General features: G+C 44.3%; 1 protein-coding gene and 1 long non-coding RNA gene across 3 annotated transcripts in view; one reads left to right on the top strand and one right to left on the bottom strand.

Moving 5' to 3' along the window:
* Positions 1-4116: 4116 nt before the first annotated feature.
* Positions 4117-22920, bottom strand: part of zbtb4 (zinc finger and BTB domain containing 4) — a 22790-nt gene continuing 3986 nt past the window's right edge. For both annotated transcript variants that reach the window (XM_015029703.1, XM_015029702.1), the window contains exon 2: positions 4117-11072. In XM_015029703.1, the coding sequence (XP_014885189.1) occupies positions 5639-11056 (5418 nt within the window). In that variant the 5' untranslated portion in view covers positions 11057-11072 and the 3' untranslated portion in view covers positions 4117-5638. The remainder of the gene's footprint in view (positions 11073-22920) is intronic.
* The window catches only part of LOC106945783 (uncharacterized), a 25214-nt gene continuing 14000 nt past the window's right edge, over positions 11707-22920 (top strand). The window contains exon 1 of the long non-coding RNA XR_001424636.1: positions 11707-13247. This is a non-coding gene — a long non-coding RNA (uncharacterized LOC106945783). The remainder of the gene's footprint in view (positions 13248-22920) is intronic.

The raw sequence follows: 22920 nt of genomic DNA, 5'->3' as shown, positions 1-22920 counted from the left end.
TTTTACAGTTCTACCGTTGCTTTGGTGAATTTCTCAGATTGTCCTCCATGTTTGCAAAGCAGTGAGAGCATTTCTCAAAACAATTTGTACAAATATCAAAATACCATAAACTATCTGCAAAAGTCAGGATTTGATTCAAAATCCTTACATTGTCTCTAAAATGTAAATAAACGTGTCAGTGAACATGTCAGCGCCTCAGAACGATCAAACGGGTGAAATGAAAGCGCAGACTCTCAAAATGAATACAATTTTATTTGAGGGACATCTCAAATTGAAAGATTTTGCTGCTGTTAATCAGCTTTGAAGGTTTCTCTTTCATAATGAGATGTTTCTGATAATGAAGTGGGCGGAGCTTGGCTTGGGTTGCTAGGAGACGGAGCGGGGCCCATCAATGGTGACTTCATAAAGGAGAGGTTTTTGAAATGACTCGTTTTCCAGACACCAAAAATACATGAACTTATTAACGCTTAACCTAAAAGCAGAAAAGACCCAAATAGACGTACAAAATATTTCTAATCAATAAAAACTACTGGCATGTTCTTCCATCTTTCCCATTTTGAAGAGAGGCTAAGAGAAACAGACTTCTGTGACATGTTTTATTTGAACTCCTGGGAAACATAAAGTTCCTAAATACTCTGGCTAACTTAAAAAAAAGAAACTAGAAAGAAATGCAACAAAATGTTAAGAGGTGCCATAAAAAAGAAATACATCTTAATATAGCGGTGAATTGGTGTACCTACAAATAATATTTGGGCTTTTTAAAAAATGTTTTTATAGATTGTACCAGTATAATTAAAATGTTATTTATTTCCCAGTTTTTTTTATTATTACACATCTTACCAGGACTGCTAATATTTGCAGTGATCACCCCATAATAATAATAAAAAAAAAAAATCCAAATTAATCATTAGAAAACTCCGAGGTCAAACGACAAAGTAGTAATCTAGCTCTTAATGGCAGAAAATCTTGTGTAAGCCGTTAAAAAAAAAAACAAAAAAAAAAAAACAAGTCCAGACGAGCTCTTTTTATTGGGTCATCAGGTTAATACTTTATTTTGTTTGATTGCAGCAAAGAGAAAGGAAAGGGAGACAGAAAACAAGGGGAGGAGGGAGGAAGGACAAGAAGAATGTCAGAAAAAGGAGACTACAGACTTTGGGAGAGCTGTGGCTACAAGCCTTTGTATCAAATCTAAAGACAAAGTCGTCAGGCAACATTAAAACATCTTTTAAAAATAACATTAACATATTCTGTGGGCTCTATATGGCACAGTATTACCCTAGACATGTACATGATATTGAAACAGTTTAGCCACACTCCTACATCTATGAACAGCTTCATAGCAGTAAAAGCCATGAACTCTATCTCCAAACCGTATGAAGAAAACTCTCGTTTACCGTTTGAATTTCTTATGCCATAACAAGGCACCTTAGCAGTTGAAATCTGGCAGATCCACGTCTTACTATAGATAGTTATTTAAATATCAAAGCGGAGGCACATTCATTTGAACTAAAACATACAGTAAATAGTTGTATATTACCACCAGATTCCAGTCCAGTCACCACGATACGTCAATTTTGCATGCTTTTGGTCTGTTTGATAACCATGATGGCAAACTATGGCATAAGAAATGGGCCAAAAAACACAAACGTGTCCATTTATAGGAATGGCTTGAGACAGTGTACTGGAGACAACAAGGCTTTTTATTATTAATTTAGTTCATTTTTTCCTTTTTCTTTCTTTTTTTTTTTTTTGTTTTTTTTTACAATGAAATTTAACTCACAGAAGACTCCAAAAGAAAAGATCATAATAATAATTAAAAAAAAACAGAAACAGGTGGCCGATAAACTGCCAAGGGATACGCTGCTCAGGCAGATTTATTTTGGTTTTTCGTTTTTCGTATTTGCACAGTCACACACTTTCGCAAACTCATAAACAAAACAAAACAAAACAAAAAAGGCTTGTAACCACACCGGAGGGGATCTGTGGTGCTCCCCTGCAGTCGGCCACATTGTGTTATTTAACACCTTTAGTCAGAACCAACAGAGGCATACGTGCACACACACACACACACACCGAAGTACGTGCAGTTCGTTTAGAGGAGGTGCAGCGAGCTAGAATGTGCGCAAAGACAGAGGTGGGGCTATGGGGAAAAAAACAACAAACTTCTAAAATAAAGGGGCTATTTTTCTTCTGCAGCCTAAAGTTTGACAGCGATATGGAAGATTAACAGAAATCCAGAAAACAAGGAGTAAAAAAACAAAAAAGAAAACATAAAGAAAACCTGTGCACACAAAGCCAATTTGCTGAGGATATAAACAGTTAGGAAGCGAGTGTTGCTCATGCTTTGTGGATAACGAACCCAAGTTTACTGACATGTTCCTAGGACTACTGTATAATATGCATACCAGACGTTATACGGTTCTTCAACAGGTTACTTGTGTCAAAACAAAGGGAAAAAAAAAGAAAAAGGAACTGAAACCAACTCTACCATTAATGCAGCTGTACTTCATTAACCTCGTGACTAAATTTACATTCATGTTTTTAAGTTTACTCCCCTTCTCCTACCCCCCCGCCCGCCCTCTCTTCCTCTCCGTTCACTGAAGCCACTTCCATCTGGTAAGAGGGCTAAACAACAAAAACAACATAGTTTAACAAAAACCAACACATTGAGAACTTTACACGTAACAAAAAGGCCCCAGCAGGGCGTCGGGAGAGTCTTGGCCCATCCCTTTGGCTGCTAAGCTCAGCCTTTTCCTACCTCTTAGTAAATGACACAGGACACAGATCAGACCTTTTCCCAATCTACCCCTCGGTATTAAGGGTTTGTGTTTTTTTTTTTTTCTTTTATTCCCCAGCATCATTTCTCGTTGGATCCTTCTGATTCAGAGCCCAACAGTTTTGTTCCCATATATAATCGTCTTCCTATAAAGAAATAAGACAATACCCTAAATCCTTCCTGGTTGTGAAGATTGGGCCTTTTCCTCTCTCAAGTAAGAGGGAAAAAAACAACAAAAAAAACTACACAATACAAAGGCGGACTGGTCTTTATTCTTTTCCTTTTTAATACCTATTTCAAAGAAATGAGATGAAAAATGGAAGTGCAATGGTCTACCAGCCTTTAATTCTTCTTTTTTTTTTTTTTACCCAGTGGCCAGCTACATTTCCAAAGCAGCTACATATGTCTCCTTTAAGTGACCACTACTTGTCTATTTTGTGCACATAAAATATAAACTATTGTAAATGCTATACAGATCCTACAGTGCCAACTTGTCAGAAAGTCATCAGGTTTATTGACACCTAAAAGGACTGATCAGGACTTTTTTTTTAACGAGGTTCTCCTAAAACGATATGAGCACTTTTTTATCTTATGGAGCAGATAACTCTCTCACTGTTGTCATCTAGTATTAATCCAGATTAGTTTGTCCCAAAGGCCCAATGGCTAGATCTACAGTCTCAGAAACGCGATCGCGGTTTTTGTGAGGACTATTAATCTGTAAATGATCGTCACATCTGCATTTGGCGATTGGCAACAGAGAAGACGATGATTATTTACACAGGAAGTGTAGGTAGGAGAAAGTTCATCACCGATTCTCTTTCTGTGTGAAACATGTTCCAAGAACTAAAGCGTTTCCAGTCAAAGTAAATTGTTTGCAATTTCGGAAAGTGCCAAATTACAGATGTCTACGCTGCCCTACTTTTCTATTTTGTAGCACAATCTCCATTTTGCACGTATCCTACCAGAAGCTGTGAATAATAAAACAATGCAAGAAGTGACAAAAGCATGAAATGTACAGCATTTTCCCCTTAAAGAGAGTGATTTGTTCACCCTTGAGTGGAGCCCTTTTACAGGCATCAGTGGCAGCTTCGCTCGCCTTCAGGCCCGTCATGTAAAAACAGCTTAATTCGTGCGCATGACTGGTACTGGTAATTGCTGCGTCTGGTTTTTGTTGGTGTGTAAATATTGGGAATGAACTGAGCGAAAAGGACAAAAGTGAAAAACGGAGAAGGATGATACTTTTAAGACACTTTTTCTGCTCCGGTTAAAGTGAACGGTTACGATACAGAGAGCTAAAAAAAAAAAAAACAGAATCAGTAAGAAGCACTGAAATGTTACACTTTTTAAGTAAGAAGCAGATGATTGTCGAAAGCATAAAAATTACTTTTAAAACGTCACTGAAGCTCATGAAGCGCTTAGCCAAACCAAATTTACCTCAACTCCCCGTTAATGAAGGGCCTAATAAAAGTTAACGCATTTTGTTTTAGTTCTTATTGTTAATAAATAACATTCCAGTTAATAGCGCCTACTTTTGTTTTATTTACTTTTATCTACTTTTGATTTAAGCTGAGTACAATTTGCTTTTATTTAGAAATTGACTCAATAAAAATGGGAACATTTTGACAAAAGCTGTTCACTTTTCTGATATGCAAAAATAGCAAAGAGAGCGACATTAAACTAGATCAATAGATCAATAATCCCTACTTGATAATTCAGAGTAATAATCAAGTAGTTAGACCTGGAAAAATGAGATCCCTGAAAGGTTTAAAGAGTCACAAAGATAAAGATTAATAAAAAAAAAAAGAGTTTGCATAATGCATAATGCTGTCATTATTTAAACCAAAGTTCTTATAAGACAGAAAAATCTCCTCCGCCTTGGCCGCTCTACAAATTACTGTGTTATCTCCAGCTTCTGGGTTCAGATAATCTTCATTTTAACAAGATGCAGATACCTCGAGAGATATCTAACGTCGATAAGATATTAAGTGCTCATAAGACTTTAACAGAGCCCCGTTTGAAAAAAAAAAAATCCCAAACTATCTCTTCAGGAAGCTCAGACGATCTGACACTGTCATCCACTCCCATCCAGCCATAATCTTGACTTCCTAACGATTTGGATATGAGGAGTCGCCTCCAGAAGCACTTCTACACACTGACCTACAGGAGCTATTCCAACAAGAGTGGGAATGCTGCGAGAATCTCACATGGAATGGTCTAGATTCACTCATCCACAAGTACTCGGAAATACACGCACACTCATACCTGCTTCAGCCAAACACCGCATGCACAAACTGCCCTACGTATATATGCATGTACGTGCTTGAATACAGCTTTCACGGACAGTATGACAGCAGGAGAACCCTGCGTTCTCACGCCCTCGTACAAAAATACACTCCGACTGTGTCGCTTCACGCCCTATCCGGACCCATACAACGCCTTCCCTGAAGATCCTCGTCGTGTGGCAAGTGTAAAGGGAAGTAGACTGGACTAATTCTCCAAGCAACAAACACCCTGTTCGCAGTTTGTATTTTTATATTATACATATAATAACGAGTCAGAGAGGAAAATGAATCAAGCTCCAGAACAACAACACACTACAAGAGAACAGGAGAGGGAGAGGAGCAGGAGTAAAAAAACCCACAAAAAAACCAAAAAGGTGGAGAAGCGATACGTCACTTTAACGTCGGCCTCTCCACCCTGTTTCTTTACTCCGTCCCCGCCCCTTCGCGCAGACTTCTGTAATGCCTAGCTCTGATCTCTGCAGAATAAAGTGAGCCAGTCAGCACGGTGCCCCTTCCCCTCCCGGCCAGAGCAGACAAGGTTGTCCTGTTTGAGTTACGCTCCTTACAGTGCAGTTGTGTCCTACTGTTTGCTGCCGCTGCCATCTCGCTGCTTTTTGCCACTGCCGCCGCTGCTGTAGAGGCCAGGGTTCGCCACGAGCGGGTGAGGTGCTGCGCCCATGTAAGGTCCAGCAGTGGCTGCGTAGTTGAAGATGGTGGGGAGGAACGGCAGAGGCTCCACCTTGTCCCCTCCTGGCGCCATCATGTTCAGAGCCACGGGAAGCGCAGCCAAGTTGTAGGGGTAGGCTAATAGCTGCGGGCCGTAGAGCAGCTGGTAAGGGTCCGGGTAGAACGGCAGCTTGCCGAGGTCGCCCCCGTCGGGTACGATGACCTTCCCCAGCGGGCCAAAGGGCAGTGCTCCAGGAGGATAAGTGGACATGAGCAGGTTCTCCTCCTGCTTCTTAACAGATCTGTAGCTGTCTGGCACAATGAGGGGAAGGGGATAATCCTGGGTCGGGTAGTCAGCTGGGGTCGTGTCCCCCTGCTGTGAATCTCTGGAAGAGAAAGTGTCCTGATGGTCCGGCTCAGGCGGCTGGGAGGCTCTGGGAAGAAGCAGAGCGTGTGCAGAGGGGCGCTCAGCGGCACCAGCTGCTCCGGTGGGCAGCGTCAGCCTGTCAAGTCCTTGTGAACTTGAATGAACCTGCCGGCTCGCCTGAGCCTTCAGTCCAGTAGTTGAAGGGGGCCGGCAGGGGGACTTAGGAGTGTGCCTGCGCAAACAGGGTCCATTTATAGTGGTTTGGGTAGACATATGTTGGGGCGATGCTACAGGGCTCAAAGGCTCTTCTTTAGGGACAATGAGAGCGTTTTGCTCCTGTGGAGAATGAGCAATCCTACAGATTTTCTCTTTCTCGATCTCCATGTTCCTCCTCCGTTCCCTCTGTCTCTCCAGCTCTAGCTCTGCCTCCCTTTGCCTTTCGATCTCCCTCTCCCGAGCTAAAATAGAGGACATGGTCAGGTCTTGTGCTTCGTCGGGAGAGGGACTCCGGGACAGGGACTGGACTCTGCGATCTTGGAGCAGAGGCGGTTCTTTGTAGCCTGTGTGTAGAATTGTACTGGTTCCACTCTGCCGCTCTCTGTCGATAATGACCCCATCCCGTCTTGCGAATCCCCCTTCAGAGTTGGGAGCTGTTGTCATGGAAACAGGAGGAGCAGCAGTGGTTATTCTGGTCTGTGATGTCATGGGCACATTCGGAGAGGTGTTGTTGGAAGTCACAAAATGCAAAGGGCTGGCTTTTCTGTGGATCTGACTGTCCAGGCTTTTCTTAATTGGCATGCGGTAGTCGAGACAGTCAGGCCCGTTCATGACGAGCACACTCTGGAGTGACGAGGGTGCGGCAGGCGGGACCTCAGGTTTGACGGGCGTGAGGTTAACGGGACTTCCCGATGGAGGGTCTGCGGTTTGTGGTACAGGCTCTTTCTCTGGAGCAGGAAGTGCAAGCTGTGTCGGTTCAGGTCCTTCACTCGAGTTTGATTTCAGGCGTTTGCTTGTAATGTCACTTGGATGGTCGTCGTGCCGCTGTGATGCCAAACAGTCACCGCCGCTTGGTAGCTCTGGAGGTGAATAGCTGATAACTGAAACAGAAAGAGCACTGGGAGTCTGTCCTTTATCAGTCTCTGGATCTGTGCAAAGAGGTTCAGCAACTCTTTTGGGGGGTGTCGCCTCTGAGTTGTTATCTTCTTTGTCTCTTTCTGGAGAACTACTTAAGTCGTGACGTCGGATATGGCGAGTTAGCGCCGACGACGTCTTGCACACCTTGTGGCACTGCGGACAGGTGTGTCTCGATAGGGCTCTTCTGCTTAGACGACTGGGACTGGAATTGCTGCCTCCTAGTCCAAGCGGTCCCCCTTTATCGTCGTCGAACTTTGAGATTTCAGGCATGGATTTGATCCCGACGCCTGCCGCTTGCTCACCACATTTAGTGGTCACAGAGGATGCCTCAGTGGGTTTAGGATGCTGGGTTTTCTGGTGGTCTTCCAACTTTTCCCTTGAGGGGAAAGTGGCACGACAGAAGAGGCATACAAACTCCAGCAGATGGCTGAGCTCGTGTTTGTCTCGCTTCCTGGGGCTTGAGAACCAGCGGCCACATGTGCCACACTCTGCTGCATTCCCATTAGTCCAAGGCCTCCTCTTTATTCCTGTGGGAGCCACTGAGGTAGACAGAGGGGGCTTTGGAGAGCACACAGGGGGGGTGGAAACCTCATGACAGGGCTCTTTAACCTGTTCCTCTACATCCTGCTTTTTCTCCTTTAAAGGGGAAGAGAGATTATCCTTCTTTCTTTCCTCTTTAACGTCCTTGTCAGGTTTAGACAGTTTCTCAGCCTCCTCAGTTGTCCTGTCCTCCTCCTCATCTTGTGATTTCTCCGTTTGTTTATTCAGAAGCCTCTTCAGCCTCTCTGCCCTCCTCTTGAGTCGGATGGAGCGCTTGTACTTGAGTTTCCGTTGCCAGTTCTTCACTCTCTGTAGATGTGCCTGGGCCTTTTTCTTAGGCTTGTAGGAGTAGTAAGGTCGCCATAAATTATCCTCCATGTCATTGTCACTGTCCTGCTCCCGCACCCCCTTACGAAAGAAGTACTCCCTCACCTGATCGGGGGACTTGGACCTTTTGTTCCGGCTTTCTTGCTCCTCCACCTCCTCCTCGTCTTCTCCCGCTTCCTTGTCCCCATCTTCTTCCAGGCTGGCTCTGCTTAGCGGGCGGTGTTTGTGGTGGTGGTGGTGTGAGTGGGTTTGCCGTGGCTCCTTAAAGGATGATGTTTCACTGCGTTTGATTTTCGGAGGAGAAATGCTCTTGTCTCTTTTAAGGTCCGTCTCTGAGATGCTGCGCTTCACTATGGCCTCCTCGCCGATGCGCACAGTTATCTGACACAGTGGCCCTGATTCTTTGGCCTGTGAGCCTCCAGATGCTGACGCCTCCTTTGGGGCCGCGTTTGCACTCTTATTGTGGGACTTGCGGGGTTTGTGAAATGCTCTGCCTATCTCAGTGTCGTGTCTGCCTTTCGAGCACTCGTCTGTTGTGTCTGAACTGTCTCTGGACCTCTTTCTGTGATTATCTGTGCTATCCCTTTGCTTTTTGATGGCTTTAGGACTGCTTTTTGTTAAAATCTGACTGCTACCTGTTTCGGGGGACGGGCTCGTTACTGGACTTTTCTCGCTTCCAGAAGTAACCTGATTGCTGTGAACAATGACTGAGGATGACACAGCTGCTCCGTGAACTATAACAGAGGGTTTCGTGTGTCCATATGTTATAACAGAGGGCATCCCTGCTTCTGTGCCTCGACCTGCTTTAAAGGTTTTGAGTTTACTGCTACTGGATATTTTGAAACTGCCTCTCTGCTGCTCTAACTCCAGGGCCTCGCTTTCGTCTGTCCTAATTTGGGGCTCAAGCGCAAGCTCAGAGAGGTCTCTGTGCTCAGCAGCAAGAGAGATCGGGAAGCCATCAGGGAAAGCATCTGGGTCGGGCTTTAGACTCTGAGGGGGGGCTCTTGCAATGATGCTCTGCAGGTCCCCGGGGCCCAAAGCGCAGCCAAGGCCAGTCATGGAGAGGGAGGGGGCATCAGCTGGTGGAAGTAGAAGGCCATTATGTAAGCTGTCACTATAGGTCTTGTAGGGTCTCTTCTGGGAGCGCATGGGGAGAAGGCGGTAGAGCTTGAGGGCGTTTGCTTTCTGTTTATAACCCCCGTTAGCCGTCTTTTCACTGGAGATCAGGCTCGGATTAATCCCGTGAATCGTCTTCTGGTGTGTCTTGAGGTTGTAGTAGGTGGCGAAGGCGTCCCAGCAGAAGATGCACTGGTAGCGGCGCTCTCCCGTGTGCCACACCTCGTGCTTCGTGCGGTACTCAGCCAGGGCGAAGACCTTGTCGCAGTAGTGGCAGGGGTATTTACGCCGCCACGAGTGAACGTTGGAATGACGCTTCAGGCTGGACAGGGTCATGTAGGAACGTTCGCACACTGAACAGAAGTAGATGACGTTGCCGTCCACCACCTTCACAAAATGGTTCTCATCACCTGCCAGCAGCTCCGTGGCTGCTGCGTCACCAGCCTGGATACGCGCCAGGAGGCTCCGCACTTTCTTCCCGGGCCGTCCTTTGCTGATGTCCGTCTGTCCCACAATCACTCCCCCTTCCACTCTCACCTCACCATCCTCCAGCGGCTCCTCCTTTGGCTGCACAGTCAGGGACGGAGGGCGCAGGCCTGGCACCCTGCAGGAGCCCTCGTGGGATTGCAGTCTCTTGCTGTGGATGAAGACTTTGCCACAGTAGCGGCAGCTCAGGGCGCGGCTGCCACGATGCAGCCGCATGTGGACCGTGAGGGAGGAGGCTGAGCTGAACAGCCGGTGGCACACGCCACAAATCAACTCCGGCTTCATGCTGTCGGGAGGGGGGTAGGAGGACGGGTGGGGGGGTGCGGTAAGACCTTCGGAAGGTGGGGGAGGCAGCGGAGGCAAGGGAGGAGGGAGGTGGATGGTTGGCGGATGAAGACTTGGTCTGTGGGGACTCCCTGTTTTTCCGACTGGCCTCCCTGTCAGTTTCTCTCTCCTCTCTGCATCCACGCCTCTCTGATAGGCCGACGTGCCCAGACTGAAAAGGATCTGGGCCGTCTGAGAGGGCGAGGCCGTTCCGTTGGCCACTCTGTGCCTTTCATCCCACCCGTCTCCACTGAAACAGCCTCCTAAAGATCCACTGGAAGCTCTTGGGGGTGACCTGTGAATCTGAGAGTCTGAACTGAGTTTGGAGCACTTAAGAGGTGGCGGGGATTTCAGGTCCTTCCTGATGAACGAGGCCATGGGCGAGGAGGAGGAGGAAGGCGAGGAGGACGGAGAGCTGTCGTGTCTTGGGGGCTTAAAGGGTCTGTGCTTTACATCCGTGGTGGCGTCCAGCTTCCACAGCGACCCCTTGTCTGAGCTCTTGGAGGACAGGCGCCGCCGGTGGGGGGAAGGTGAGGATGAGGAAGAGCTGTGACAGTGGTCCGGTGACGTCAGCGACGTTGGGAGTGGCGCGGCGCTAAGCGGGAAGCTGAGGGTGATTTTTGCATTTTTAGGTCCCTCACCCATGTCCTCCAGCTTGTCGTCCAGTGTGGCCTCTACGCGATATCCGAGTCGTTTCCCCTTCATGTTCAGCTGCTCGGCTTCCTCTTCCTCCTCTTCCACAGACTGAGAGACCACACCAAGACTGTGGGCAGGTTTAATTAGTGGTTCGGTCTTGCTCCCACTGTACAAACTGACAGGTGAATGTTGAGCTGGGTGACGGGTGCCGAGGGTCACCAACGGTGGAGGTGGGGAAGACAAAGGTGACAGCTGCCGACTTTGGTGGAGGGCAGTGTCCTTCGCAGCGGCGTATGAGGAGTTGCAGAGGGGAGCGAGGCCTGGAGCCAGACGTTGTTCTCTCAGATGTGGCTGAGTAAGACCCGCATGGGGGGGGTCCCATACCTTCGCACTGGACACCATGACCAGTCCCCGAAATCTGAAAAAAAAAATCCCAAAGAAAAACTAATATTAAAATAAATAAACCAAATTTTGCATCAGCAAGAAGCATAACAATGAAGATAGCTCATTTTCTACTACAAAATTTACAACATTCACATCAAAATTTCCCAATTCATAAAACAACAAATTAGGCAAAAAAAAAAAAAGAAAAAAGGGTCAATTTCATATTGCTGATCGCGTCTAGACTATCGTAATTTATATATAAAAAGAATGTTCTGCAGTATTATCCACACTAAATCTAGATGCAATTTTGTAAAAAAGAAAGTTAAACTTTCATCAGTGTTTTATCAGTGCTCACAATATTAGTATCTCACAGGACTGTTTGAAATGCAGTAGTTGTTTTGTATGCTAATGTAATAGTCAACCTGCTGGAAGCAGTTTTTCCCCCACCTGCCACAAATTAAAGTGACCGAGATGCTAAAGGTCACAGAGGGTGCTCAAAACACCCTCTGTGTGGAAAAGAGAGGAGGGAGGATTTAAAATCTGGGAAAAATGTTTTCATACTGCCTGCTCGCCTCACCCATTATTATACATATATCTTCAATTATATTTGTCCGGACTTGGAAAAAATCGAATCAAATTGCATACTTTTTTTTTTTTTTTTCCCCAGACTTTTTAAGGCTACGTAAAAAAAAAAAAAAAAAAAAAAGCCATACAAAATCGAGTCTTTTACACAAGCAGTCCCCCCCCCGGTGAAGCCTTTTTTTTTTTTTTTTTTTTTGGAAGGCAAACAAAATGGTCCATGAATACTGAACTCCAACTGCTCAGCCGGGATTGGTGAGTGAAAAGAGGCAGAGGGGTAGGGGGAAGGAATGAATGTGCGGCGGCGCTGGTTTAGATTTCAGCGTGCCAAAGCCAAGCTTTCAGAAACGCATTCCAGAGATCCATCTTTCTCGGGCTGTGACACAACATTCCCTGTGCCTAATTGGAAGACGGTTAGATTTAATCAAGATTCCCCCAGAATAGTACGCCAACTTAGATCTGGGACATTAACGTTCATAAAAATAGCTCCGCTCCCTGTTTGTTCAAACACATTTCTTGTTAGCAGTTGCTTAATTGTGCTAGGCATGATTCTAAGCATTGATTTGCCAAGGTGGGGACAGCTAGTATTTTCTAAATCTACACTAGTCTGCTATGATCTCCTTTCTCATCCAAACGCTGTGCTGGTGGAAACAGTTTTAACTGCCATTCCCCGCAAAAAATGAAGCTGCAGACACACACAGAAGACATGTCAGTCTGCGATTGTTGTTTGGAAAAGGGTGCATACTTCTGGGTGAGCAGATCGGGGGAGAAAACAGAGAATATAAGGCCCATAATGATGCGACTGGAATAAAAATCCACAGTCATGCTTTTCTGCCTTCATTTTGAAGCAGCCAAGCTGCCAGGAAGGCAGGCCGCTGTAAAATTCCACAGGCAGCCCTGAACAGGCAGAAACTAGGTCAGCACTGTTATTGCAGAGGAGAGAGGAGAGAGAGAGCGAGAGAGAGAGAGAGAGAGAGAAAGAGAGAGAGAAAGCGAGCGCCGAGGGAGAGACAGGGTGAGGATGAGGGAGAGCGCAATGGTGACAGAAAGAGAAGGAGCCGAGGGTTAGCGAGAGAACAGGAGACCCGGGGCTCTGAAACAGGAACAGTCAGACTCGGCGCTCGCCGTCAGACAGACAGGAGCCCAGGCGAATGCTACACATGCTCCCTACATGCACAGAAACTTACACAAGTATTTATGTGCCTTGAACTTTGCTACGTGCTCTCAGACAAACTCCACTGCTAGTTTTTGTGGGATAGAACAAAACAGAGAATCACAGTGACGTGGATATATGTATTTTTGTTTTTCCTAATAAAACTCTTTGCCACTTCTATCTGTTAAATCTGAAAAGCGTGGCGTCAATTCGTATTCAGTTTTCTGAGTCATTGCACGTACGTCGTGCTGTTGTGACCGTTGCAAGCATTTGGGGGGGAGGGGGGAGGGGTGTGTCTCTGCCAGCTCTGGACATCTAGACTCTGATAACGTTGCTCCTTCCACTTTGCAGAACAGCTTAAGGTCAGTCCGATTGGATGAACGGATTCTGCGTTAGAGACACAATCAGTGCAAATCAGAGGAAGGCCAGAGGTTCCCCACTGTGCAAACAACAAAACCAGGACTTTGACGCAAACAAGTGAGTCATTCTGTTCTTATTATTTATAAAAACTAGCATTCCTGTTATGCTATCTTAGGTAAAGGAAAACTTTTTAAAGTTGGACTGGAAATGTAAGGAGAAGCGTTGTTGACGATACTTTTAAAAATGCACTTCCAAGTAAAGTGAATATTGGCCAGAATGATTGTTATTTGTAGGATGAGGCACTTTGTGGGAGAAATAAATCTAATTTATTGTCAATGCCCTGAAATGATTGCCTCAGACATTTTTTTCCTAAAGTGACTTTGGCAAAAATAAATAAATAATAAAAAAAATAAGAAATTAAACAAATGAAATAAAATTCCCTTTTGTCACTGACTGACTGTGGCTATTATTTTAGAAAGGTGGCAATAAGACTCACAAGACACTATGCATTTATGCATCTAAAACTAACAAGAAAGCCACTAAACCAGCAACCCAAACATTATGGAACGTTTACGAAATATTATTAATTATAATTTTTTATCAATATAAATTATAAATTACTCTGTATCTCCATTGCCAAGTTTGTTCAACAAATGTTGCTAAGACAAAAGTCTCTTCATTAAATAGCCAACTTAACTTGTGCGCTTTGGACAAGCAGAACAGGTCAGGGTTTTTCTGCGGCATCTTGAAAAACTAATTATTTCTAAAATCACGACGCAAGGAAATATAAAATGAAACTCGTCCTCAACCACATTCACTTCGCATAAATGTTTTTCTTCCCACTTCAGTCGTCAGAGGCAGAAAACAAGTTCATAATTGAGCACCTTTGTCTCCTTTTCATATTTAAATTTACAAACATCTCGGTTTGCAACGCAAACTAAATCTAAATATAAATTCCTAAGAATAACCCGATCAGCTAAACATATGTTGTTTAGCTTTAATTAAATCGCAGGTTAGATTATTTCTATAAATATTATTTAAATCACAAAGGGAAAGAAAATCAGCAGCGTCTGTAGACCAAGAATAACTATGAGCTCGATGCAAACTAATAATCTTCTCGGTCAGTTTTTGTTCTGGCATGTTGAACGAGACGATTCCACAACCCCAACATTTCTCATCTTTTATGTTTTAATCAAACAACCAATATCTCTCTCTTCAGCTTCATATAATCAAACAAATCTCCACAAGACACAAAACTTCTTTAAATTAAGACTAAAGACCCATTTACTTTTGATTTGCCTGCCATTAACAATAACTGTGAAATATATTAAATCTGGACTGGATTATGACTTTTCATTACTTCTCTTTGTTGTGCCAGTGTGATGTATCTTTTCTTTTCTTGTTTCTTTTGTTTGTTAATTGACTTTTGTTTTTCCACATGCGAAGCACTTTAAACTGAAATGTGAAATTTATTTATTGAGTTTTACATTCGTGCCTTTAAGATGCCTGTTTGACTTTGAACTGGACATGATTATGTGTGTGTGTGTGTGTGTGTGTGTGTGTGTGTGTGTTCAGCGTTTAACACTGCACATAAAATGTTGCATGTTGAACCTTTCAGACCTTATAGCTTCTTTAAATGATGGTTTCTCATCCGGACAGATTTGTGCAGCAATTATTGGTGGTTCTATTGACAGACTCTGCTACTTTGAGCTGTGTATCTCTGCAGCTCCTCCAGAGTCACCAAAAACCTCTTGGCTGCATCTCTGATTAATGCTCTCCTAACCGAGACAGTTAGTTCGCTGGACAGTCAAATCTTGGCAACTCGCAGGTTACAGCAGAGTTGCAAAAAAATGATTGAATTCCTTGGTATCAAATTTCACAATTGCGAAGCACCGCTTGGATGCAAAACCTGGTAAGCTGTTATATTTCACTTGCCAGGCATCGAAACTCTCCTTGACATGAATACATTAGCACGGTTTCTCATTGCGTTTATGCTCTGACCTCAAACAGACCTTTAGTATCAACGTGTTTCAGTTCAAGGACAGCGATTGGGTTATCGCAACAATAGAAAACAAAGAGAAATGAAGGAATTGTTAAACAACAGCATCACAATTTCCTGTTTTGTTTTTGTTATGTTTTTTTTTTTTACATTGTGCTGCCATAGTTTCCAGTTTCAGATGATGGATTCGACCCTGGGATGTTCAAAGCTTCGGATATTGTTTTGTAACCTAACTCTGCCTTGAATCTCTCCACCAGTTCATCCAGAACCTGTCTGCCGTGTTCCTCTATCTTTGTTGATATAAATCTCTGAAGAATTCACACAACGGCTGTTTTTATACGACGATTAAATTGCAAACAGGTCACCATTAGTGACGTCTGAGGGCAACGGGTTGCACCGGATTTCATTTAGGGGTGTCTGACAGAAAGGGAGCAGATGTTTTTAGGTTTACACTTGAGATTTTTTATATTTTTTGTCCTGTTCTATGACGTAAAAGCTCAATAATACTAAAAAAAAATTGATAAAGGGCTTTGAATACTTTTGTGATGCACTTAACCAAAGTGGTTCCACGTGGACAAGCCCTTTTTGTAAATGATATTCAAAACCAAAAGGTGAATCAGAGTGCAGCTCGACCTGCTGCTGGACACAGAAGTGGCATCAACAAAGAGGAGCAGCAAAAACCAAAACAAACGGGCCTTTTAAAGCAATTTTTAAGCGCACAAACCAGTCCGTGTTTATTTAAGACCCGGGCCTAAAATAGCACAGACGCCCCGGTCCTGTTTGCCAGGCCTGCAGCCACATTTTGTCGCTCTGTTTTGATACAGGCCTTTATTGTCACTCAGATTTGCTGTGCAATAGACGTCGTGCAGGAAATCCCTTATGGCAAGCGCCAGCCTGCTACAAGTAGGCGGACTCGCTGCGAGACGGAGCTGATGCTAAAAATTTCACCATCTCATCTGATGGCTGTGGACAAGAAAATGCGTATGACGCCCCCTCTTTTTTCTCTCTCTCTCTCTCTCCCTTTATCTTCTTGTGACGCACGTAGTCGCTGTAGAGGCAGAGGCTGCACGACATGCCGTCTCGCTGCGAGAGGGAGCTTTTAGATGTGCTGACTTCACGGACGCACGCATAGAAATCTGAGCACAACATACAACTGCTCCAACCTCTGCTGAAAATAAGCGGGCACAAACATCCAGGAGCATTAATCCACCTATTTGCCACACGGACAAACCCGTAAATGCAACCAGGAGAACTCGGAAGCTATTTATATTTATGTTTATATTGATATATGAAGAAACAGAATGACTGCTGCCCTTGCTCCAGACCCCACTGCAACAGGATGTTCTGCACAGACAAACAAGGCGCCTGGTCTTTGAGAAGTTCATCTATTTCAGCTTGTGGTAGTGCAGAACCGCAGAGCGAGGGTAGAGGTGCTAAGATTTTGCAGGACAAAACACAAGCAAGACTCCTAGCACATCATGCAAAACACCTCAAGTTTATTATGACAGAGAGTCATCACCAGCAGCCAGAAAGATCAGCGCCTCGTTGTCAGTTTTTTTTTTTTTTTTTTTTTTTCCTATCTGACCGGCTGACAAACAAGTAAATTTTACCCAGTGTTGGAGTTATTTCTCCAACACTGGGTAAAATTTACGCCTCACAAATCCAGGTTTGCTTGTCTGGTTAATGAACGACGAAAGCTTTATGATTGCACTACGGAAAGTGGGATTCAAGCAGCCTGTCACCAGGAACGTCCGCTCTCATCTTAACAGAACTTGCATAACAGAAGACCGGACGGCAGAGGAGCTTGGCTGCTACACCGACTCGAGGCCTTGAAACAGACGTTGAGCAATCTGCTTATTCCTCGCTGAAACTCGTACTTGTGTTGATAGACAAATAGCCGCTAGAATCCAGCAGCCACATCCCCCCCGCCCCCCCAACCCCGCTTTCCTTCATGTTGGAAGGAAATCCTGCAAAGTTCAAACCACAAGCAACATAATTTTTTATTTTTTTTACTTCAAAGAGAAAATGCTGTTTAAATTGGATTTAAGCTAGTAAATAGGACGACAATGGCACATGCAAGGATGTCTGGATTCATTAAAAAAAAAGTCAAAAAGTTCAACAGCCCTTTCAGTTTTTCGCTCTGCCTACGTTGGAAAATATTTTATCCAGTGAAGTGGTTCAGACTTGCAGGGAAAAAAGTATGTCAAGGTTCAAATCAACTTTCATTCATAAAAAAAATGCTGGAAAGAAACGCTGGATTCACGCTTTTAAGACCTTTTTTTGCTTCAGCTGCAGTATGAGATGAACAATGTTTTATTTATTAAGAAACTATTAACGGAAGCCCAACAATAAACTATCTTCGCTCATAAAGCAGCAGCTTTCAACATTAGCTTGTAAAGCTTAAAGAAAAGAAGACTTGCGGCCCAGTGCGCGGTTTATAAAGCCGGTATTTGAGGAATTAAAACGCGAGTGTGAGCTGCCTGTTGACTCGCCGTCGTTACGTCTCACTGCCATCTTGTCTGGTGTGCTCTCTTTGTAAGCCGGGCCCGGAGACCACCCTGCAGTGTCCATAAACTCTGTGACCTCCATGACTCTCTGAATGTGGGTGGATCACGGCAAATTATGGAAGACCACATTTAACTGTGCCAGAAATCATGACACCGCTCCGCTCCTAGGAGTCACCAAAGAAGTTTTTTTCCTGCTGCTTTCTTGGCAAAAGCCGCTGCCACGAGCGTTACGCCTCCACCAGGATGCTTCTCTGACCTTGTGGCAAACGTGTGAGTTTTCCAAGCGTTTAGGAACGCTTTACCTGCCGTCGGCTTCGGCCTCGCTGACGAGAACTAAACGGCATCGGGATGCAGAATGAGAGGACGCAGGTTTTCTGTGGGGTTCTTTTTTCTTTCTGCACAGAACACAGGGTTGCCATCTTGCAAAATAACGACGAGGCACAATATCAGAGCAGTGCATTAACTTAGCGTGGGTGTCATGACACTGCAATCTTGCTCTGAATTCTCTGATGTAAAACCCACACTAGTGGGTGTCAGGCCCACCAAACACATACGCTGGCAACGGCGTTACCACGCTTCCTTGTGCTTCGCTCAAGACGCCAAATTATGACGCTACTAAGGTAATAAACAACAACAGCCTCCCTGTGGGGAATTACCTGAACGCTAAAAACAATCACGCTTTATCACTCATAACGGAAAGTCGGTACGTTCCTAATGTGCACCAGAAGACCTCTTCAGGACTCTGGGAAGATCCTCCAGGCTGTGGCTTTTTAGCACCCTGATCAGGTGTGAAACGGAGCGCGTGACATCTTCTAAAAATGCACCTGAAACCTGTTACACGATAAGCAGCCATCCAACATGGCACTGCAGAATGGAAACCTTAAAATTAGCTGGAAGAAAATATAGTTAAGATATGCTGTAATGTTAGGCCTGTCACAATAAACAATAAATCAATTAATCGCATGATGAATTCAATAATTTTCATTTGCTTGATTTATCGATTTTCTCTTTTTGCCAAAAAAACTGAATGATAAAAGTCTTCATTCTGGTATTTTGGTCTCAACTATCCTTATTTCTGAAAGGCAATTTTGTTTCCAGAGACTTCGTATTTCATTTTATTTGTTGTTTCTGTTGTTTTCTTTATTTATTTTGGATGTTTAAAATGTCTTCCAGTTCCAATCATTAAATGTTCACTAGAGTTTAAACTTGATTGACTGATTATTGTGCCATTATTACTATTATATTACTTTAAAATGGTCTCAAAGAAATATTATCATTTATTGCAATAACTTCTGGGGTAATTTATCATCCAGCTATAGTAATCGTTTTAATGATATTTAATTATCATGACTTTAAGAAAGGTTTTTATATCCTCAAAGAAAACCTACACCAGAAGGGCGCCAACAATACAAAGCTTAGTAAAGTAATTAAGTTTTTTTTTTTTTTTGCTTCAAATTAAATTTATAATTGGCCAACTTAACTTTCTTAATTTTCCATATTTCTGCACCGGCTAACTCAGCTTGCTTTATGCAATAAAATAACGTTGTTTTTTTTTCTGCATGTAAAAGTTAGAAGATTCCTTTTGCTCTAAAATGTGAAAATGGAAATAAACGTTAGCTTAATCTCATTAAGTAAAACTTTTAAGTGCATATTTTTGCGGCTCTGGACCAACTTTACGTCGTAGCGGCGGGGGAATTGAAAAGGTTGCAGAACTTTTCAATTCAATCTGTCCCTTAGGTTGCATTGGTATAACTGCTAAAGTTTATCTGCAGTGCAACCAGGGCAACCAGATCTCATGTAAGGCGTTCACATCGCTCTTCTCAGCAACAGACTGGCTAAGGTCTAGTAAATACTGACCTAAGCTGGAATATCTGGTGGACACCGAGTATCTAGTTTACATGTAAACAGCTTAGGCTATGTGAGGTTAGCGTGCTAACTAGCTGGAGAAATCAGAGCCATCATGAACCCTGTAAACCAGGCAACACCCCCGTCTAAACCAAACACGGCGTTTCCAGTTGTGAGAACATGTCTGACCCAGACAGTCACCTGCTGTTAGCTTCGTATGAAAAGAAGCACAGCTTCAGACAGCATCTGACCTTGATTCTCTTGACATGATGTGTGAAAACAGCCAGACTGCGAACACACCTGAAATGTCAATAAGTGCCAGTCTGCGAACGGAAACAAAGCTGCAGAAAAACACCCGGCCGACTGTTTCCCGCCTTGTTTCTGCTATTTTTGCTCTGCTTTAAGATTCTAAAGCGTTTAAATGTTGTTGCCAATGAAGTGACTGATGGTGTCATCTGGTGTTTGTGTGAGTGAAGTGTTGGGGGGGGGGGCGTGCCTGAGAGGCGGCGTGTGGGGGGTCTCGGTGTTCCAGCCGGTGAGCCGGCGGTGACGAGCGTTATGGACGAGGGAGGAGCTGGCTGGCTGGCCGGCCTGTCTCCCCACTGAGGGTCAGCCAGAAGGGGCTAACCATCGAGGCAGCAGTTGGTGTGTGGGGCGGTGGGGAGGGTGGGGGGAGTATTGTTAGCAACAACGGCTACTGAACTCTGCACAACCCCCCGGCCAAGACAGCATGGTGGAGCCAGCCAGATGGGACGGAGAGGAGGGAGGAGGCGAGGGGAAGCTGGTGCGGCTCAAGGAGCGGCGGCTGTGATTGAGGAGGAGGCATGAGTCGGGGGTTTGTTGGGGTAACTTCAAACATGTCCGTCTCATGTTCACATTTTTTGATTTGCTCGTCTTTCATGTCCCCCCTCAGCAGGGTCGGCTGCAGCCCCCACCTCGTGTGCCAGGCCATGCACCAGCAAACATGCCCATGTATGAGGAGCTACGCTCTCCATGCTCTGCTAGCTCCCTGCTCGGCATGTAATTCTCCTAATTTATCTCCTTGCAACAGAATCACAGGAGGCATTGGGACACGGCAAAAGCAAGAAGGAAAAAAAAAAAAAAAACCACCCCTAGTGAGCGGTGGGACAACACTGGTGACCTTTTTGAGGCAATTTCCCCCTAGATAATTCTTACACATGCAATCTCTCCTGAAGGCGGCGTGAAGTCCCTGTGGGAGTTTGCAGTTTCAAACGACCGAGAATCGTTTCAGCAGAGACGCACCAATCAAATGTCAAGAGATCAGAACGAGCCGATTAACATGCGATCAGCCTTGATCGGTGAACAACAGATAAATTGTTTCTTCATATCTTTATATTTTATTCCAAACTAAGCACTCACACTACTTTGAGGATATAAGTGCACGAACCTGCAGCATGACCTCTAATGCACTTTATTTAGCCTTACAAGGCTGATTTTATATAATATACAGCATATGTACAACGTTCCAAGCAAACCTGTGAACGACAACTGCCTTTGTTTCCACAGCGGATGGAAGAAGAGTCAAGCCACAGCTGGTTCTTTCCACCAGTCCGTTATCAGGAAAAAAAAAAAAAAAACAACCCATGACCGAGCAGCTAAGCTTCGCTCACTCATCTGAGTTTCCCTAATGATGACCCGACTGAGACGCTGTGTCTGGGCACAGAAGAGATTGTTTTGCTGCGTACTTCCTTGTGGTTTTGCTTAAAACAGTTTCAAGCGGAACAGGCCTTGGACCGAGCCGAAGCTGTAGGACCAGCAGGGATCCAAACCGTTCAAACTTCATTCCTCTGAGTGTTTTAATCACTGGTAGTCTGGTAATGTCTGCTTTATGTCTGCTTTCCTTTTCTGTCTTCCACTACAGTTATACAAAATAGTCCTTAAAACATGCTGATTTTCTTGAAAGCTAAAAGCTAGATGCTAATAAGGCTAAAGGTATAGCTCAGCGCATCAGCATTTCAAAACAAAGCTTCTCCCTGCTTGTGCCGTCAGCCATCAAAATCAGATAAAAGTTAGCAAACCTAGGCCAGAATTAGTTATACTCCAGGCAGCTTTGGATTCAACGTTGGTTTGTTGAGAGGAAATGAGGCTGATGTCTCATAAAAGACGAGATGATTTGAAAGAGACTCTAATTTATAAAGCGAAATTTTAAAAAAATGAATAATAATCTATGTCATTCTTAATCATCAAAAACATTTATTAGCAGCTAATTAGGTAAAAGTTTTTGATGTGGGAAGGCCTCAGAGTAATCACCCTAATCTTTAGCTCCCTTCACAGATTCCCTGTCAGATTCAAGTCTGTAGTCTGACTGGGCAGCTCCGAAATGTTAATGTCACTTCCCGTAAGAATAAACATGTTAGTAAAATTAAAATATTACTTTAAACATAAATCTGAAAAGTGCATAAGTAAGTTTGGGCTTCGCTGCTTTAACGCATAAATGTGAGTAATCTTATAATCCCTTTATCAGTTATCTTTAAGGCTACATTTGATCTCTTTTATGTGTTTGTGGGGTTTTTTTTGTTTGTTTTTTTTTTTAAGAAAAAATAGGAATGAGTCAAAAAGGTAGAGGTGGCTGAAGTGTTAGAGAAAAAAAATCGGAAAATGGTAAAGGGTAGGAAAAACCTGATCCACGCATCTCGAGTTTGCAGAATTAGCAAAGCAGAGGGCTGCAGTGATCACCAGGAACTGCAACTTCTACCAGAACCAAAGCTCTGCTGCAGCTTCCTGAACATGTCCACATCCTTTATGTTTGTGGTATTTGATCAAATTAACTTTTATAGTCAGTGAAAGCTGTACTCGAGACCTTTCGACGGCCCCAATGACAAATATTTCTTTTTTTGATGTGTCACCCTCTCGCTAACGGCTAAAAACAGAGGAGACGTCATCCTGCTTTTGACACTTCAAAAGTGGCGAGAAACGGCTCTTCCTATTGTGCGACCTGTGACCCTGGCGGGTCTGTGGCAGCGCGCATCACATTTTCCATACGTTGAGCACAGAGGCTTGACTTGGCATCCATGGAAACCTGGAATGTGGAGTAGCTGGCAGCAGATGCTGTGTTGTTTTGGAAAAGAAGCGAGGCTCGGGGCAGCAGCAGCAGCAGCAGAGTCAGGGACATCAATGTGCCCTCTGCTGCTCTTCATGAGAGGAAAAAAAAAAAAAAAAAAACACAGCGAAAACACGAGGCTGGTCAAAATGGAGGACTATCTGGGCCGCCCAGAACTGAACCCAGAGACCAGAACCGCTCAGCCGGCGCTTGATATCATTTACATGGAACTTCCATGACACTTCCTATGATGTTGCTGAGTTTACAGACAGAGGTGGGAGACCGGCCCACAGGATTTGGAGCCCCAAAACAAACCTCCCATCTCGTCTAACCGCCTCTTCTGGTGTGTACACGGCACTGCCCGACTCTCCCCCCCCC

Source organism: Poecilia latipinna, unplaced genomic scaffold, assembly GCF_001443285.1.
Source record: "Poecilia latipinna isolate Pla-1442-1.1 unplaced genomic scaffold, P_latipinna-1.0 Scaffold160, whole genome shotgun sequence".
Classification (NCBI taxonomy): Eukaryota; Metazoa; Chordata; class Actinopteri; order Cyprinodontiformes; family Poeciliidae; genus Poecilia; species Poecilia latipinna.
This window is presented reverse-complemented; position numbering and strand designations above follow the sequence as displayed.